We start from the raw sequence: 20,874 nt of genomic DNA, 5'->3' as shown, positions 1-20,874 counted from the left end.
CCATTTTTCATGAGCTGAACTCAAAGATCTAAAACATTTTCTATATACACAAAAGTTTCCCTCAAATATTGTTCACAAATCTGTCTAAATCTGTGTTAGTGAGCACTTCTCCTTGGCCGAGATAATCCATCCCACCTCACAGGTGTGGCATATCAAGATGCTGATTAGACAGCATGATTACTGCACAGGTGTGCCTTAGGCTGGCCACAATAAAAGGCCATCCAGTGCAAGAGTCAAACATCATATTGACTTCCGGTGTCAGCCAGGAAACTGCAAATTTCTGTTAATTTTGAAAGCTTTTTTTTTTCTCGACATTCTAAAATACTTATTAAAATCTATATCTTTAAAATCTCTTTGGCCATAATAGAAGCAATAGACAGTAGAAAGGACTTGTAGGCTCAGCACTGACTGCTTTGAGGACTTTAGTGGATATTTGATCTTAGCCAGATGTTTTGTCCAGAGCGTTTCGGCAAGTGGGGCCTCCAACCTGCAAGTTGCTCTTTAGGCTTTACAATTACAGCACAGACAGTGAAGTGGCAGTGACAACAATTACAGAATGTGGTATGGTAACATGATGGTTGTAATTGTTTGGGGGAGCATGAGGATGATCTAAAAGGTCAATATGTAGGGAAAGGAATGTATTGTACATACTGTATATTTGACAGAGGATTGGTTTGGGTGTCTGTGTTCCTGAGAAGCAGGAAATTTAACAGAATGCTTTTAGAGTAAGACAACAGAAAAAAAGAAAAAATAATAATTTTACTGACTTGATAAAAGCTATCAACAAAAGAGACATATTTTTCTCAGGAGTGGGTGAAGACCAAGACAGAGTTAAAAGAAGAAAAAATACTGAACTGGATACATGATTCAGAATGAATGTTAATGTTACTAATAGTAATATTGTGATTTTAAAAACTGGCAGAATAATAATGTATTAATACAGCTTTATACGTTTTGTCTGCTTTTTTAAATACCACAATTTTGGATTTGTTTGCTCTCTTTTGTGACTTTGTTCTTTGTTCAAGCGCACAGGAACTGTTCTATAACTATTTTCCACTTTCTTGTCTCTCTGTCTGTTTTGTCTAAATCAACATGTCTTAAAGTCATGACTTTATCGGAGAGTTCACCACCAGCTACAGAGAACTTTCCAGAGGCCAAAGTCAGTTCAATGTCTATGAGGTAAAATACAATAGCAAGTTCTATTGTTACAAATTCAAACCCTCATCTGAGAACAATTTATTATCAAAATCCACCCACAGGAGCTCTGAATGAGTAACCATTTCTGCTCAGACAAAAACTAATTTCTTGTTTTCTGTCTTGTGAACAAGGTTTTGAATCCTAAAAAGAAAGGCAAGAAGAAGAAATACGTCAATTCAGGGACAGTAAGTCATGTCAGAGTGTTTCATCAGCAGCTGTCACATGTTTAATGGACATGAGTCATAGCAGCAGTGACATGTCAAGGCAATAAATGGATAGTGTTTGCCAAGGGCCTCCTTGTAATTTGTGCCTGTGCTGCGTCCTCTGTTCTCTTTTTGTCTTCAAGGTGACCCTGCTGTCTTTTAAAGTGGAGTCAGAATGCACATTTGTCGACTTCATCAGAGGAGGGTAAGACCTCAGTCTTTAATGTTTTATCATGGTCATGAAGCCATTCATGAAGCCATTTAAGGACTCTACTGCAATTATTACTTTTTTTAAGGCCTAGTCACAGCAGACAGTGAAACGGTGAAATTAATCTGTGCATCTTTGTTACGTATTTGAGTATGACTTCTCACACAAATAATTGGTGAACTGCTGTGAAGTGCAAACATGCTAACCAACTGGTCCAGCTCTAGTAAGTCACAATCAAGTGCTCCAGGAATGACATTTTTCTGTGGGCCGACATGGAAGTTAGTGTCGCCCTGGTTACGCTCCTTTAAAAAGCTATGGGATTTTTCCATTGGATTTTGGATTATTAATGATTATTATTAAATAATCCCCACTTTTTTGATTTTTGAAGCCTGAATGCAATCATCGGAAGTAAAAAGCTAATGTTAGGCTGTAAATGAAGCACACTATGGTCGCATGACTTAAAATTCTTATCACAATGTAGATGTAAAGTTGTGTTCGGTGTGATAAAGTTCTGTAGTCTCATTAGGCAATTGACAACAACCACCTCTTACATTAACTCAACAAACAGGTTTAACAGAATGCGCCACTAGGGCAACATATATACATGCTGATCGGACTGATCGGAGAACTTAAATAGACAATAGCTTAAATTGACACAAAGAAACCCCTAATCCCCCCATGATATCACAGCTCTCTCTTTGGTCCAAAGGATTGCCTTCTGCATAAAACCAGGCTCTGCCCTCGCCCCATCCTGTAAACCACTGTGTTCCAGAAAGTGTAACAAATAGACATTTTCAGACTAAGTATATTTAAATGTATCTGCATTTAGGTCAACAAATAACATTCCTCTCCCAAAGAAATGTTTTTCTTGGCAGTGCAGAGAAGGGTTTGAAAAAGCATTTCGACCTACATACTGGGATATAGGAGTTACAGAAAGCTAACTGAACAGTTTAATTGAATGATTAAATTATGACCAATCTGTCCATCCATCCATCCATTTTCTAACCAAGTAACTGAAAAAAGTTTTAGAGACTTGAGTTTGTTCTTATCAAAACTTTATGACAGGAGGTCATGCACTGGGAGGTTTTGGACTCGTGAGATATTAGAAAACATTGCTGTCAAATGGAACTAAAGCACTATATTCAGTGGTATAGTGGAGGGTATACACAGGTTTAGGGGTATACCCACCTCTTTTTATAGCTGTGTACAGTAGACCCAACTGCTCCAAAGCCATTGGAATATATAGGAAGATATGCCCATCTTCTCCAAGGGTAACCTACCCATCTAACTAGTAGTACACCTACCTCATCAACTACCACTACACCACTAACTACCGTAAAACTCGGAATATAAGTCGCACTGGCATATAAGTCGCAGTCTATTTTTTTAAGGTCTCAAACAGGGAAAACAAGGTTTTATATTATTATTTGTTAATAAAAACGTTATACAAGTTATTCCTACACTGTTTCCCTTTATTTTTAATTTGAAACACATTCAAAACACAATAACCTCTTAAGCAGCTTTGGTTACTTTTCAGATTGCAATTTTCCAAACAACCTCTTCAGGAAATAAAATTACGGTATAACAACATCTGAGCCATAAAAATTAGTTTAAATTAACGTTAAACTTCTTTTTTCTTTTTTAAGAAGACAGCATTACAGTACCTTATTACAGTGTGGGCTGTAACTATACATGCTTACTCAAATCCCAAAAACGAATGAGTTTAAATTACTACGTAGCGCCATCTTGTGGGTCAAATTACCTATGTCAGCATTTACCTTGGTCTATAGGTTGCACCGGTCTATAACCCGCACCCAACTTTTTAGATGAAAAAAACAGGGAAAGAAGTGCGACTTATACACCAAGTTTTACGGTATATTACAAGATTATAGCATACATGATGTCTTTTGTGATCTAAGTTGTAAGTCTCTGCAAGTTGATCTGGCAGTTGATTTAAACTTTGAAATCAGTGGCTGCCGGCAAAGCATAAACACGTATCTAAAATAAGCCTACAGTTGTTATTCCAAAGCAGAATTCAGTATATATGATTTGTAGTAAATGAATAAAATTGTTGGAGAACCACATGGAGAGTCTTCAGCATGAAAATGGTCAAATGTAAAGACTTTGCACAAAACAGCTATTATCAACACATGGATTTAAAAGCACTGTTATAAGCTATACTGTATGAATCATGGTGTCAATCCCTTGCCTAGTGCCAGCTGTAAGCTGTTGATGAGTTTCTCAGTCTAGCCTGGACATCTGCAAATGTGCTCCCATCTGGAGATGCTGGCACAGTTCTAACATCTCTGCTTTGAGTGATACTGATGTGCTCAATCTCCCACCAGGACACAACTCAATTTCACTGTGGCCATAGACTTCACAGCATCTAACGGTAGGACCGTGTTACATTTCTGTGCATGCAAGAAGCATCTGTTGGTCACTGAAATTGTTTTGCCTGCAATGTTTGTCACAGTTATCACTTCAGTAATGGACTATATTCACTCCACTTCAGTGATGGACTGTATTCTCATCTTTGGGTTGGTCCTCTGTAGTATATAAACATATGATTGTCACTGCACATATGAAAGATTTACTTTGATAGGCTCTAAATTGCATTTTACAAAATAAATACATTTTTTTTAAAGATTATTTTTTAGGGCTTTTTGCCTTTAATGTACAGGATAGAGTGAAATGGGGGATAGAGAGAGCGCGGGGGGTGACATGCAGCAAATGGTTGCAAGCCGGAGTCGAATCTGCCTTATACCCATATACATACCTAAATCAATTAAAGGAGAATGTAGGGAAAGGGTATGTACTATAACTTACAGGGATTGTTTGGATTTTGTGAAGTGGGGTTGTATGAGGTACTTATCCATATCCAATGTACTACCTACAGTGGATACTGGTCAGCATGCCCCCAGTTTGGAGAAGTAAGCAGGAGTACTGCCACGGAAGCTAAGCAAAGTACTGCTGTATATGGGTTCAGCAATAAACTGTGACTTTGCTGTTTTAAATGGTTAATTCAGATTCACCAAAGTCACACAATAGCATAAACTAAGTAACTGATGGAAGTAGCAAAAGACCAACAAACCAAAATTATTGTTTTTCCTCAGTGGAGTCTTGTGGCTTGGCAAGAGCATACATGTGGAACTGAAGCTGTTAATGGCTTCCCAGTCGGAACGGGCTCTCAATATAGCGTACACTTAAACTGATATTGATTTTTTTAGGTGTCTAAAATACATTTGGTTGCTGACCCCCCTCCACAGCAGTACATTGCTTAGCTCCCGTTTTGGTATTCCTGCCATTCCTCCAAACTGGAGGCATACTGACAAACATCTATTGTAGGTAATACACTGACTATAGAGTACCTTATACAACCCCACTTCAGAAAATCTGAGCTAACCTTTTAACAGCTGAATAAGCAAACAGTTAGTTGCAGTATCTATGGTGATAAATACTTTCGTGCTTGTGGTGGAAGGTTGTCTCACAATTTACCTGGTCATTACTATAATACTCACCCCCTTAATGCAGAGGGTCCTCAACAGCTGTTAGTGTGACTTCATAAGGAGTGATACTGTGCTCTGTAGTGAAGCGCGTGTGAGATGATATATGTAGGAAAAACCTATAGAGCTGCATTTCAGTTTTTTCCACCAGGTACAAGAAGACCAGCGGTGTATGCCTCAGAGATTCAGAATAAAAGCATTATGATATTCTATATTTCGGTCAAACTGTTGTGGTGCTGTGGAAAAGAATTTCCCCTCTGGGGACAATAAAGTCTAAAGTCTAAAAGTCTAAGTCGATATTAAAAATTAAAAGCCCCGCTCCCTACTAGGCCTGTGTGTTATGCCCAAATTTTCCCCACTACTTTGCTCTGGAATTTAATCTCCATACTCAGCAATGAAAAGCACTGATGACTAATTAGGGTCAGAAAAAAAATGAAAAAATCACAATGTACTTGTGCTTGTAGAGGTCACACATAATGAACTAACTATACACCGGACATTAAATAGTGCTGGGTTCACATTAGACAACATCAGCCCGATGTGGTGTGGACTGGGAGTGTTGTCCACAATAATCCATCGTTTCATCTCATGTGTTGTGTCATAGAAGACGACAACTGATGCGCGTCTGGGACGCCTCATGATGTCTCAACAGAAAGTCTAGCATGTTTGATTTTCTTTTTGTCTTCCACGACTTCTCCCGTCACTGCTGTCACTTTGACCACTAGGAGAACAGATCGATCTGCTGTTGTGGACAAAAGTACGGCAATAACACCCCAGCCTTTTAGATATTTCTTCTAGAGACTTTACCACACAGAGTAAAACAGGCAAACGATGGCGTTAAACAGCAGAGGCACTTTAGCAACCGAGCGAGTACTGCCATTAGCATCGAGCTAGCAAAGAATGTTATTTCTTCATAATGAAGAAGGATATAAAGGAATTAAATTCACAAATAGTGGCAGGGCTTTTACTTACCACGACTGCAGAGGTTACCAGCTTCATTTGACACAGACTACATTAGACACAAGTCTTTATTTCTCATTCCCTCTGTATTTTCTGTTTTTATTTTTAATCCACTCCCATTTGCCCTTCAGTGAAAGTGACTGATGAATTTACCATAATCAGAAAGATGAAAGATTGCATGTCTTGATTCTCTAAAAAAGTATTTGGTCATGTAAATGTTACCGCATGATTCTTCTAATCCCTCTGTGTGTGCTGGGTGTGGTGATGCTTCTCTGTCCAGGTAACCCATCCCAGCCCACCTCACTGCACTACATGAGTCCGTACCAGATGAATGCATACGCCATGGCTCTAAAGGCTGTGGGGGAGATTATCCAGGACTATGACAGTGACAAACTCTTCCCAGCTTACGGCTTTGGGGCTAAACTTCCCCCAGATGGCAAGATCTCCCACGCCTTCCCACTGGTAAGAGACACTGACATAAAAACACTGAGAAACAAAGAGAGTGAGAGAAAAGGTAGTTCTGTTGTCGTTGTTTAATTAAATACAAGTGAAAGGCATTTTGTGATATTCACTGAATAGGTATTTCTGCTTTTGGACTGAAAACTATACTAACATGACACCTCAGTTGATGATATTTTCACATGTAAAGCACATTTTTGCAACAGCAGAGAAACAAGTTTGCCAAATTTAACTTGCTTTTTTTTAAAAGCTTTTGTTTATTGCTGACTTGTGTGAGCTCTGACTAAATCGCTGCCAGGATGTCAAATGTGTCCATCTGTTAGACTTAAGGTCTCGCCGGCCACTAATGTAGAGTTCACTTCCATTTTGGACTTTCTTCAGGACCGACTTTGGCCAAATAAAAATGCAATCAAACACTCTGTAAAGCCAATGTGGAGCAATAAAGAGTATCCTATATGCAACAGTAACACCATTCATAAGTTAAGAGACCTGTTAAGGCACAACAGGAAATCTTCAAGGGCCAGTGTGTAAAATGGGTTGAAAACGGTGACATCAGTGGTCAAATTCTAGATTGCAGGGCTCACTCGCTCACCCCTCCCGTCGGGTAAATGACGGCGGCCTCGTAGGGACAAAAAGCCCTGCGCACGAGTTTTTCAGGAGTAGGTCTATCTAGCGATGAGGTGAATGTTTATTTAGAAATCTAAACCATGTTACGATATTGTAATGAATCCCTCACGAGCAGGAGACCAGAGGAGCGTTCGGGAAAAAGGCCCGTTTATTTGAGCACTCCAGAAACTCTGGTAACACTCCAGGGGGTAAAAGACTCCGTCTCACACTCTGACTCTTCTGGCGTAACAGACACACTTCATACACACATACTCGTTTACCATACTTAGTGGGGACCCCCCTCCCCTCTCTGCTCCACCAATCTCCAGCCTGCACACTGACTGACAGCGTAGCCGGTAAACAGAGCTCAGCTGTTTATTTAGCCTAGCAATATCTCCGGACTATAGTAGCTGCAATGGACGACTTTGAACGCGATTTTGAAGAGTTTCTTGTAGCGGACACAGACCCAGAGCCATACCTGTTTGAGCCGGAGCATACAGATGAGGAACTCCATGTGTTTGATGCTGAGCGGGCGAGAAGAGAGGCTGAATGCACAGAATGGGATTCGGTGCTACTGCTACCATCGTTGAGGAGATATATCATCAGGAGGAAAAGCACCGCAGAGAGTGCATCACAAGGAGTGAAGTTGCGTCTTCTTTTCCTCGCAGATGACGGTTCGGATTCATTCTCTCCTGTTGCGTGGTAAGTGTGGTCTATTCGCAAACTTTATAGCTAAAAAACTTTTCACTACTCTCCATCGACAAACTACTAACACTCTCTGCTGTTTCTTCCTCCTCCTTCTTCCTTCCTTCCACTGTCTTTGTTGGTTTATTTATACACGCGAAAGGCGTTCTCTGGCTGGCTGGATTGTCCGCTCGGTCTGCCGTACATACATGGCAGCGCAAGATGGCGACCTCTCTAAAGCAAGGCCCTTGCTATATATATATATATATATATATATATAAAAGCATAATTATAAGGCTACGAAAACCAAATGAATTTTATTTTATAGCGATTATACACTTATATAAACATATTAATGGGTAGAATATTCAGATTCAGATTCAGATTGACAATAAACCATGCCAAATATTACACACTGGCCCTTTAAGTGGACAGTCGGGGGGCAGCGCAGACAGGTGGAGCCTTTCAGGAGGAGGTCCAGAGGGCAGGGCTGATGAGCTGAGCAGGTCTGGAAGGTGACCAGGAGGCAGGGTAAATGGGCGGAGTAGGTCTAGAGGATGGGCAGAAGCATGGCCAAGAGGCTGGACCACCTCTGGGAGACAGGCAGGAGGACGACCAGACGGGTGGAGCCTCTCTGGTGGATGACCAGGAGGTCAGCGATGGAGACAAGTCCCTCTAGAGGTCACTGACGGGACACCTCTTGAGGACAGACGCAGGACCCTCCTGGAGGCAACAGGACATCAGAGCAGGAGGCCGACGTCAGGACAGCAAAGCAGGAGGCCGGCAACAGGTCTGGGAGATCTGGATGAGCATCAACAGGGCCGGTTGATTGGTGGTCCGGGAGGTCATCTGTGGGCATGGCCGACTGGAGGTTTTGGGTCGCTGGGGCACTGGGCAGCAGAGTCTCTGTGGTGTGGAACAGCTGTGCAAGTCAACAGTGTTGAGAGTCATGGGGGATTACACCCCCTCATCAGGACTTGACCTGTAGAATACCATCAGTGTTCCAAGAAAAAGACAGACAGAGCAGCAGATTGGCTGCTGAGTCCATAATTTGCCGGTTTGCACTGTCACAGCTAGTGTGTGAGGTGACAGAGATTGGACCCAAATGCAGACAGTTCCAGGCAGCAGGATGAATTCATAGTTTATTGTAGAAGCATGAGTGTGGATAAGCTTAGAGACATCAAGAGTCCCAGCTTCGGCAGAAGGTCCTGCAGGCACGTAACAAGTAGCAGCAAAATGCATCGTAATAGTGACAATAAACTGTCAAGGCATGAAGGAACAGGTGGGTGATTGGGTGATGCAGGTGAGGAGGTGGGTGGAAGGGCAGGCAGAGCAGATGAGGGAAGTGGGAATAGGTGTGGAGATGGGTGTGGCCGTTGGATGATGGGCGAAGGACGGAAAGTCAGAGGATACCTGGTAGATGCAAGGAAAATAGCAATGGAGAGACAGAGAAACAAACTGTGATACTGATAGGAAATTAAAGGCAATAGGGCACACACACACACACACACACACAATTCACAAAGAGTTTAAGGATGGGGGCTGGGGAAGAGGGAGTGTGTCAATAGGAGCCCACAGCGCATTCATGCCCTAGCTTCCCTAGCAGAGCTGGATAGTCCAATCATTTCAAACTGGCTTTAACCACCCAAACACAAATCCCATTTTTACAATTTTTCATTAAGTAACTGTTATCATATACAGCACTTCGGGCATGTTTGAATCATTTTAAGGACCATTCATTTCTCCTTTTTTTTCTCTGATTACAAGCGTTGCCATATTGAGACAAAGTAACCCCAAGAGAGCATGATTTTTCTATGCCTCCATGCTGGCAACAGCTGTGGCCAGATGCATTACATTTTTGGGTTGTTGTCTGTCCGTCCCGTGCTTGTGAACACGATATCTCAAGAACACCTTGAGGAAACTGAGACATCATTACGTTTTGCAGAAACACTTTTCTGGCCATTACTTAATGCCATAACTCGGGAACAGAAAGGGAAATATTTGGTCAGATACTTAATTGGTGACACTTAACTTGTGTGTCCACCTCGAAATTGTGTTGCTTGTATAGATCTTCTGTGCTGCCGGGTTGAGGATGTTTGTAAGGAATCAACATTTTAGAATATGCAGTTTCTTTGCAGCAACATTTGAAGCATTGCCAACCATAATGGCTACATAGGGAGGACAGACATGGATGTAAACTGTAAATGCAACTTGACTGGTTTGCAGAGACATACAACCACAAGGCAGTTAGAAGTCCCCTGTGGAGTTTGGACCACTACTAATGCTAAGGAGCAATGTTTTTATGTGTGGGTCTCTGTGTTGTTTGTTCATGCACACACACAAGGGTGTGATGTGCTGAATTCACTCAACTCAGGACAACTTGTTAAGTCAATGAAAGGAAAGGTTACATAAACCCACAAGCTGTAGGCATTGTCAAGTAGTCTTGTGAAGTGGATGACTGAGGCAGAGGAAAGGAACAAGAGGTGGGAGGAAGAAAACACTGTGAATCACGCTGCACGTCGAAAGAAAAGACGTTCATCTGTTTGATGGTTTGCGAGTGATGGAGAAAGAATAGAGAGCAGATAGACAGGCAACAACACGGTGAAATATTCTGATGCTGCACTGCTTAGCATTGTCAGCCAACTTGAAAAAAGACTTATCCTTGGATTCCAAATGTCTGCCTCCCTGGACAGTCATATTAGAGGAAATGAGGAGAAAAGTGGGCGAGAGATGAACATAAAAAAGGAGAGTCTTATATTTGGTGGTGTTCCAAGGCTGCAGGATAAGATTAGTAGGAGTTTTTTAAGTGGATGATAATATGGTCAGATTTTTTCATATGGGTGTAAACATCTCAATGACACACTTCAGGTCTTTCATTAGTGGACTGGAGGAACTTTCTCACTGACCTGAAACTGTCGTTTTCAATCAGGTTTGTCAAACCCTGATCCTCCTGGCTCACTCCCAGTCAGAAGTCAGTGGTGGACAAGAGCGTCAGCATCTGGCTTGTCTAGATTCATCACTTTGTATAACTTTGCTCCTTTCCATGTGAGCAGCCACTCAATCAGCTTTCCCAATTAGAGTTCACCTCAGCGTGACAAATCCCGCTGCTGTGTCGTGCTAAGGCAAGTCTAATTAGGAATCTATTGTTTGGAAACTGCTTTGAGCACATTGAGCAATCTAGAGTTCATCAAATGTAAAGTTTTAGTATCTTGTCTCATAATGAATGGCTCATGTAGGGCAGGTCCTGATTAAAGGGAGAAAATAACCTCTGCAGAAGTATACTGTTTATATGCGTGTTGTGAGAAAGTGAAACTGGCATTGTGCAAAAAGCGTTTTTAATTAGACACATCCCTGGTTCAGATCAAGGTCAGAATAATTAAGTAAAAAGCAGCACTTGTATACATTAACTCCCAATAAAGAACATATTATGCAATTTTGAATAGCTTACATTGCAATAAATTAAGAGTAAGTGTACCTTGAAGCATTCTCTCCTTCACAAGGACATTAGAGAAAATATTTGTCTTTCATGAGGGTTATTTGACACTGATATAACTCTGAGCATCTATTGTGTAGCTCCTCTGTGTTCATGCTTAATTAACAGTGTCTTCTGAATCTGTTTTTGATACTTTAAAGAAATCCATATTATAAAACAAAAACGTCAGTCTCAGGGGGAATAATTAAAAAGTAATTTTTTAGAGAGATAACAGGAAGCCTCAGCGTGTGCATGTGAACCTGCCTTTGAAAAAGAGAAGATGATTAGCCATCAACAGCTACTGTATTTAATTTAATTTAAATTTTTTAATTTTATATACTTTATTAATCCCCCTCCGGGTAAATTCCATTTTTCTACTCCGTCGTCATTAACACACAGGTCCGAAATACACACACATGCACAAACAGGACCTATACATGCACTAAGTGGAGAGATGTCAGAGTGAGGGGGCTGCCATGGACAGGCACCCCGAGCGGTTGGGGGGTTCGGTGCCTTGTTCAAGGGTGCCTTGTTCAAGGGCACCTTGGCAGTGCCCAAGAGGTGAACTGGCACCTCTCCAGCCACCAGTCCACACTCCATAGTTTGGTCCGGATGGGGACTTGAACAGGCGACCCTCCGGGTCCCAAGCCAAGTGGACTGAGCTACTGCGAGGTCACTGCCAAAGACACAGAAACATATTTTGTTCTTTTAATGACGATTTGAGAATACTGAATGTAATTAAAAGCAGGTGATATGCAGTAATGAATCATTTCTATAATTTTCATGCTCTGTGGATGGAGGCATGCATTATTCGTGTTGTATAATTCTACACAGCACTTAAATGTTTTTCTACCATTTGATTATAAGTAATACAATGCAAAGAAAATCCACCAGGGACTTTCACTCATGGTGTTTACATGCACAGTTAAGTGGAGCTACTGTTATAGCTTGACTAAGTCATTTAATTGGACTACTGTCCTTGTCCCAGTATACAAGCACAGGAGGGGAATCAGTTTATTAACCAAAGTATGTCTGACTCCGCTACGATAGGTGGTGATATGCCCCCTTTTATCTTTATAGCATTGGACCTTTTTCCAGTTGACCTTTTACGTCACAGACCAAACAATCGGCAAACAAGTTAGCTACAGGTAGCTAACGGCGTACTGGTATAATGGAAGACAACTATACAGCACTGTACATTTTGTACAAAATGTCACAGTTCTGTTACCTGCTTCTTCTTCTGTTGCACGTTTAATGCTATTTGATTTGCCACCCACAAAAAACATGTCATTTGCTGCAGCTCAACAGTCAAAGTACTGCATGTTTTTTACCAAAATTAATGCAAAAAAACAACCTAGCTAACAATAAAAAGTAAGATCTCAGAGGGAAGTCAAACACTGTTCATCTGCGCACGCTGTGATGCCACACACCTGGTTCAATATCAGCAGTTTCCCTTCATACTGATTGTGGTAGTTCACTTTTACACTGTGATCTGTAGCCTGTAGTTCAGCTTTAGCTTCTATCTTTAGCTTTTTAACCTGTTTTTGCTGATGAGTCAGTTTGACAGTGCCTTGATACACAGCTGGTTCAACATCAGCAAAGTTTCCCTGCTTTCCTTCACTGGTTCCTGCAGGGTTGGTCTTTTTTCAGTGTTCAATTTCAATCAATTCAATCAATTTTATTTATAAAGCCCAATATCACAAATCACAATTTGCCTCACAGGGCTTTACAGCATACAACATCCCTCTGTCCTTTGGACCCTCACAGCGGATAAGGAAAAACTCCCCCAAAAAAACCCTTTAACGGCGAAAAAAATGGTAGAAACCTCAGGAAGAGCAACTGAGGAGGGATCCCTCTTCCAGGACGGACAGACGTGCAATAGATGTCGTACAGAACAGATCAGCATAATAAATTAACAGTAATCCGTATGGCACAATGAGACAGAAAGAGAGACAGAGAGAGAGAGATGCAGGACAGACGGTAATGACAGTAGCTTACAACAACATTAATGAAAGTAATAATATTATAGTTATAGTTCTAGCTACTGTGGTACAATATGTTGAAAGTATATATTAGTATCTGGCAGTATACATGTGTGATAATAATCATATGTGTATAATAACAGTAGAAGTATGACTAATGACTAATGATGGCAGCAGCAGCAGCAGGAGGCATCTGGCAGGACCACGGCAGCAGCACAACCACACACGTCACACTATCCAGGCACCGCTGCAATATGAGTTAACCTGAGAGACAGTGGAGCACAAAGGCTCTGGAGAAGAAGCCGAGTTAGTGACATCCAGAATGGCCAAGTTAGCAAGATGCAGTAATAGGATACGAGAGAGAGAGAGAGAGAGAGAGAGAGAGAGAGAGAGAGGAGAGAAGGTGCCCGGTGTATTATAGGGGTATCCTCCGGCAGACTAGGCCTAAGTCAGCCTAACTAGGGGCTGGTACAGGGCAAGCCTGAGCCGGCCCTAACTATAAGCTTTATCAAAGAGGAAAGTCTTAAGTCTAGTCTTAAATGTGGAGACGGTGTCTGCCTCCCGGACCGTAACAGGAAGATGATTCCACAGGAGAGGAGCCTGATAGCTGAAGGCTCTGGCTCCTGATCTACTTTTGGAGACTTTAGGGACCACGAGTAACCCTGCGTTAGCGCAGTGTTCTGGTGGGATACTAAGGCACTGTGAGCTCTCTAAGATATGACAGAGCTTGACCATTTAGAGCTTTATAAGTTAACAGTAGGATTTTAAATTCAATTCTGGATTTTACAGGGAGCCAGTGCAGAGAAGCTAAAACAGGAGAAATAAGATCTTGTTTCTTAGTTCCTGTTAGTACACGTGCTGCTGCATTCTGAATTAGCTGGAGAGTTTTTAAGGACTTACTAGAGCTACCTGATAATAGAGAGTTACAGTAATCCAGCCTTGAGGTAACAAAAGCGTGGACCAATTTTTCTGCATCTTTTCGGGTCAAGATAGGCCTAATTTTCGTAATATTACGCAGATGAAAAAATGCAGTCCATGAGGTTTGTTTTAAATGAGAATTAAAAGACAAATCTTGATCAAATATTACTCCAAGGTTTCTTACGGTAGTGGTAGAGGCCAGAGCAATGCCATCTAGAGAAACTATGTCATCAGATAAAGAGTCTCTGAGTTGTTTGGGGCCAAGAACAGTAATTTCAGTTTTGTCTGAATTTAACATCAGGAAATTGGTGCTCATCCAGGTTTTTATGTCTTTAAGGCAGTTATGGAGTTTAGTTAATTGATTACTTTCTTCTGGCTTCATCGATAAATACAACTGTGTATCATCCGCATAACAATGGAAATTTATAGAGTGATTTCTAATGATGTTGCCTAAAGGAAGCATATATAGAATAAATAGGATTGGTCCGAGCACAGAACCTTGCGGAACTCCAAAACAAACTTTAGTACGTAAGGATGATTCATTATGAACGTCAACAAACTGAAAACGATCAGATAAATAAGATTTAAACCAGTTCAGTGCAGAACTTTTTAGGCCAATTAAGTGATCCAGTCTCTGTAGCAGAATTTGATGGTCAATTGTGTCAAACGCCGCACTAAGATCTAATAAAACAAGTACAGAGACGAGTCCTTTGTCTGAAGCAATCAGGAGGTCATTTGTAATTTTAACTAGCGTTGTCTCAGTGCTATGATGCACTCTAAATCCTGACTGTAATTCCTCAAATAAATTATTATCATGGAGAAAATCACACAGCTGGTCTGCGACTACTTTCTCAAGGATCTTTGACAGAAAGGGAAGATTAGATATTGGTCTATAGTTGGCTAACACCTCTGGATCCAGGGTGGGTTTTTTTAGTAGAGGTTTAATTACAGCTACCTTAAAAGACTGTGGTACATAGCCTGTTAATAAGGATATATTGATCATATCTAATATATGTGTTAACTAAAGGTAAGACCTCCTTAAGTAGCCTAGTTGGGATGGAGTCTAAGAGACACGTTGATGATTTAGATGAAGAAATCACTGCTGTCAATTCTTGAAGAGAAATTGGGGAGAAGCAATCTAAATATATATTAGGTCTTACAGCTGTGTTTGAGGTTAGATAGTTAGGCCTACTATCTGAGGACAGCAGGTCATGAATTTTGCCTCTAATAGTTAGAATTTTGTCATTAAAAAAGCTCATAAAATCATTACTGCTAAGGGCTAAAGGAATACAAGGCTCAATATAGCTTTGACTCTCAGTCAGCCTGGCTACAGTGCTGAAAAGAAACCTGGGGTTATTTTTATTTTCTTCTATTAATGCTGAGTAATAGTTTGCTCTGGCATTGGGGAGGCCCCTCTTATAAGTTTTGAGACTGTCTGCCCAGATTAAATGAGATTCTTCCAGTTTGGTTAATCGCCAATTCCTTTCAAACTTTCGCGATATTTGTTTTAACTTACGGTTTGAGAGTTATACCAAGGAGCGAACTTTCTTTGCTTTTTTAACTTCTTTTTAAGAGGAGCTACAGAGTCAAGTGTTGTTCGCAGCGAGCCTACGGTGCTATCAACAAAATGATCAATTCGGGAGAGGTTAAAGTCAGTACAGGAAACCTCTGTTACTGAAGGACTTGGTATTGAATTTAACGACGGAGTAATCATTTCCCTAAATTTTGCGACAGCACTATCTGATAAACATCTAGTATAGTAACTGTTGCTGAGTGGCGTGTAATCTAGTAAAAAGAAATCAAAAGTAATCAAATAATGATCCGATAGCAAGGGATTCTGTGGAAAGACTGTTAGGTTATCAATTTCAATTCCATACGTCAGAACTATGGGTATGGGTATGGTTAAAACAGGGAGTGGGTTCATGTACACCCTGACTGAAGCCAATGGAGTCTAATAATGAGATAAACGCGATAGCCAGGGAGTCATCATCATTCATTTGGGAGCGGCAGTAGCTCAGTCCATAGGGACTTGGGTTGGGAACCGGAGGGTCGCCTGTTCAAGTCCCCGTCCGGACCAAAAATATGGAGTGTGGACTGGTAGTTGGAGAGGTGCCAGTTCACCTCCTGGGCACTGCCGAGGTGCCCCCGAGCAAGGCACCGAACCCCCCAACCGCTCAGAGCGCCTGTCATGGGCAGCCCACTCTGACATCTCTCCACTTAATGCATGTATAGGTCCAGTTTGTGCACGTGTGTGTTCGGACCTGTGTGTAATTGACAACAGAGTGAAAAATTGAATTTCCCCTCGGGGATTAATAAAGTATATAAAATTAAAAAATTTAAAAAAAAAAAAATTATCAGCATCGACATGAATGTTAAAATCGCCTACAATAATAACTTTATCTGATTTAAGAACTAGACTGGATAAAAACTCTGAGAATTCAGATACAAATTCAGAATATGGGCCAGGAGCATGGTACACTGTAACAAATAAAAGTGGCTGCGAGGTTTTCCAGGTCGGATGTAAAAGACTAAGAACGAGGCTTTATAATATAATCATCAAAAAGCAAAAACAGCATGTGTTTACATTCAGCGGGCTGTATCTTCAGTAGCTAGCTAGCTAACTCTACACTTTTCAGGGTTTGATTTTTGTTTTGGAGCCGGGAAGAAAGATATATCTTTTTCCAACCTCTCAAGGTAAGGAATATCATTAATACACGATGTGCCCCAGGCACAACATTTAGCCTGAAATCCACAAAACCTAGCTAAAAAACAGCCAAAAAATGAAGGAAATCTGAAACGGTTGCATTAGAGTCAATGGAACACAGCTGTGTTGTTGTCGGACCCTGGTTGGACCCTGGCCCGGTGCTACGTTATGATTGGCCAGTCTGCGTCTGGGGACGAGATTTAGAGAAGGGTCAGTTGAGGAGATGTCTTAATTCCTTACAGAGACAGACTGAAATCTGTTTCCAAAGCAACCTGCAGCTTTTCAAAGCACTGATCAGGAACAGATAATTGACTTGGGGTAAAAAAACAAAGGTATTGTGGCGGTGAATACCTATATATATGGTACATTGATGAATGGCACATTTACAACACTGATGCAGGAAGAGTATTTCAAGGAGTGAAAAACAATCTGAAGACACTGGTGTGTGTTTGGGGATTTGTTAGAAATAAGAAGGTTAAGATGTCAATTATTATTTCCTTTTTTGAGAAATGAGATCCTTCTCTCATGCAATTCATCTTATTTCTCACTGAAGAATGAGATCAAAGAGAATTTCACAGGTTTGACACATGCTTATCTGAATGATGCAGTCTTAAGAGCTGACTAGTTCAGGCAGAACAAAGCAGAAGTGTCAGAGTGACTCAGACGAGAGCAACTTGTGTCAGATACAGGAGTGTCATAAGAGAAAATCCATGGCTAATTCATGGAACTTGTGAGAATCCGAAGCACAGCTGCTTTTTGGATGTACAGCATGTGAAAAATTTATTGTACTTTTTTTTCACATCGCATGACAGTTCTAAGCCATGACTGTAACATGGATTGCCAATATTGAACTGTCTGTTGATTTGAAACTTTTATAGGTGTAAACATCCGGTGCTTCTCAGCAATGCAAATATTGAGTTGTCCAATCATGTGGCAGCAACTCAGTGCATAAAAGCATGGCGACACAGTCAAGAGATTTCGTTGTTGAGTTGTTGATCAAAATGTAGGAGAAATGTATCTGACTTTGAGTTTGATATCCCATTTATACTTGTCATTGACATGTGATCTGTGTCTGGATTTCCGTAGGGAAAAATGCATGTTAATGCAAGAGTAAGGGCTGGAACACATGCAGGTCTTTAACCAGGTGCCGGGTGCTACTCTTGTGCCCACTCTGTTCCAACCTTTAAGAGCGCGGAGGTAGATTTCTGAGGCTGCTAAGCAATTATAACCAGCACCATATCTTAGTCTTGTTACCAGAAATCCTGATTGCAGAGCTGATTTTCTTCCAGGCATTGTGTATTAAAATATTGTCTGTGGGACAGATGTAATGTTCTGGGTAGCCCTGCACTAAAATGAGCAACTTCTCCTCCATATTTACCACATTTACAGAAGAGGGGAAAGATTGGATGTTTCTCTTCATGTGACATGTGGTGTGTGCTGTTTCGTTCAAGAAGTTGAACTCTGTTTATCTCAGAACACAACCATTGTGCCCTGAAAAACCCGTACTTGGGAACACTTGTGTGTCGCGATAGCATCACTCTCGCTTTTGAGCATGCCATGCGTCTACATTGTAAACAAAGGATTTCAGGGCCCAAAAAACTGCAGAATGTGTATGGGCCATGAATGCACACAGAATGTATTGCAATAAAAATGTGATCAGATCCTCCAGACCACATCTGGAGGTCTAGCTTGCATTGTGATCAGATCTCAGCCAGATGTAAATTTAATCCACAGGGGCATCACATTCTTAGGAAAATACCAGATGATAGGGTTGGGTCGGTTCTCGGTAATACCAATTCGGTTCGGTACTCCGTCTTGGACCGCATACTCGGGCGGAACATACGTGGAGCGAACTCCGCGGAGGTCTGCCCGGTAAAAGTGGACGTCCGCAAGCCCTGTGTGCGCAAAGCACAACCGCGCAGACTCCGCTCCGCGCACCATTGTCACACAAAAGACTGTTCGGCATGTATTTTTCACATCGCAGGGATTTTTCACAGACATTTTTACACAAAGTCCGCTCCGCTTATAGTACGCCCGAGTCTGTGGGCACTTGTGTCTGCCTCTTCGCCAAGCGCACAGCGAGCAGACGAGAGAGGGGGGTGGGGGTGGGGCGGGGACTGAGCTAGGGGGTGCCAGTGTGCATGCGCCAAGGCCTCTATTGTAGCCTGGAGTTTGTGACGGGGAGTCGGTAATGGCGGACAATTTAGTCTCAAAGAAATCAAAGAATGCGCCACAATGGCAACACTTTGGCTTTGAGCTAGACGAAGGAGGCAACTCCTGTTTACACTGATTGAGTAAGCTGCAAAATTTATTTAAGGAAAGGAATTTTAAGGAATAAAAGAAACAACTTGTTACTGTCACTCTGTTGTCCTAAGGTCGTTTTTTATTTTAAATGAGTCAATTGCGCCCCCAAGTGGCGAACATCTGGTATTACCGACTTGATGCGTTTTTTTCTTTTACAAAAAACGGACAGTTTTTGTTTTTGTTTTTTTTTTCTCATACCGACCCAACCCTACCAGATGGAAATGCAAATGCCTGTGGATTGGCTGTCATCAGACAATCCATTTAGAAACAGATTACATGTTAACTTCAGTCTGCAGTCTGACGATTTCTGTAACTTCCAAAAACTGACAATCTGACATCCATATCTACGGTGGCTGAGATGTTCAAATATACCGCATATCCAAAATGCTTTGCAAATTGGAAAAACAAAAACACAGCACAGACACACACACAGCAGAAAAATTATATGCAAAAGTCACTATGGAAGAGAGTGTCAACAGATATTGACAATGAAACGAGCCAACTATTATTGCTAGGTTGTCTTGTTATTTACATATCTATGTGCCTGTCTCTGTGTATGGAGGTGCGGTGATATTAAGGCTGATTTATGGTAGGCTGCTCAACACTCTCATTAAGTGCTGCTCAACAGAAACGAAACAGTTTCATGTCATTTTAAATGTATGTATCAGTGAAAGGTTTCCATGATAATCCCAGACCCCCTGCATTTTTTTTTTAAAGATACAAATCTTTGTGTAATCTGCCTAGACAGCGGATTAAAATCAAGCAAATATCTGTCTGTGAGTAGCAGATTCCCCTTACTCGCTAAATACAAATCAGTGAATCAATACAAGCAGTTAATTTTCCTCCCATGGCTCTGACATGAAAAATAGTGAGGTTCAGTAAATGTCTGCTGTCAGTCAGCCTGGTTAAGGCAGTTTGCCTGGCCTTGATCCTCTCAGCTCCACAGGAGCTGCTGCTGAAAGGCAGCTGCTTCTGTGAACAGAAACACTGAATGCAGGTCAGAGCTGGTGTGGACTGAAAACTACTATGTCCATGGTAATGATAGTAACACCGTCAATCATCTAATGTTAGATGGCAGAGTACATGTCTGATATCAGGCAGGAAAATATAAAGATATTATCCAACATTGCTCATTTGTGACAATCACATAGTGATAGTGATCACAGTAAGCTAGCAAACATCATTGCACTTATCACTCACTTCCATTGTGGCTTTTGCAGGTGAACAAAAGAAAAGATTGTTCTGTTCTTTCATTAACTAAGGCATTTTATACAGTTTGGAGGGATGTACTATGGTACAAACTGCTAAAAGCAGGTAGTGGCACATTTTTGTGAAGAATATGTATAAAGATATCAAATCATGTATATTTGTTTATGGTACTAAATCTGAGTTTTTTGCAAACCTTGGAGGAGATCAACAGGGAGAAAACCTATCGCCATTGCTGTTTGCTCTGTTTCTCAATGACCTTGGGGGTTACCTACTACAGTATGGTTGTAAGCCCGTTAACTGTGATGACAACAAGATAGGTAGTTACATCCAGCTTATGGTACTGATGTACACAGATGATACAATTATGTCTACAACAATAGAAGATTTAGAGAAAGCAATAGATCACATGTGCAATTTCTGTGAGAGAAGTTAAAAGTTAATAGTGATAAAACTAAAGTTGTCAGA

The 20,874-nt window shown here is 41.2% G+C and overlaps 1 protein-coding gene across 2 annotated transcripts in view; it reads left to right on the top strand.

Annotated features, from left to right (window-relative positions):
• LOC117256981 (copine-9-like) overlaps window positions 1-20,874 on the top strand; it is a 351,865-nt gene that overhangs the window by 281,440 nt on the left and 49,551 nt on the right. For both annotated transcript variants that reach the window (XM_033626735.2, XM_078169776.1), the window contains 5 exons: window positions 1,104-1,179; window positions 1,329-1,382; window positions 1,544-1,605; window positions 3,954-4,000; window positions 6,352-6,533. In XM_033626735.2, coding sequence (XP_033482626.1) covers window positions 1,104-1,179; window positions 1,329-1,382; window positions 1,544-1,605; window positions 3,954-4,000; window positions 6,352-6,533 — 421 coding nt within the window. The remainder of the gene's footprint in view (window positions 1-1,103; window positions 1,180-1,328; window positions 1,383-1,543; window positions 1,606-3,953; window positions 4,001-6,351; window positions 6,534-20,874) is intronic.

This window comes from Epinephelus lanceolatus, chromosome 1 (genome assembly GCF_041903045.1).
Source record: "Epinephelus lanceolatus isolate andai-2023 chromosome 1, ASM4190304v1, whole genome shotgun sequence".
In the NCBI taxonomy this organism is placed as follows: Eukaryota; Metazoa; Chordata; class Actinopteri; order Perciformes; family Serranidae; genus Epinephelus; species Epinephelus lanceolatus.
The sequence above is the reverse complement of the archived record's forward strand: the minus strand, read 5'-3'. Positions and strand labels throughout refer to the sequence as shown.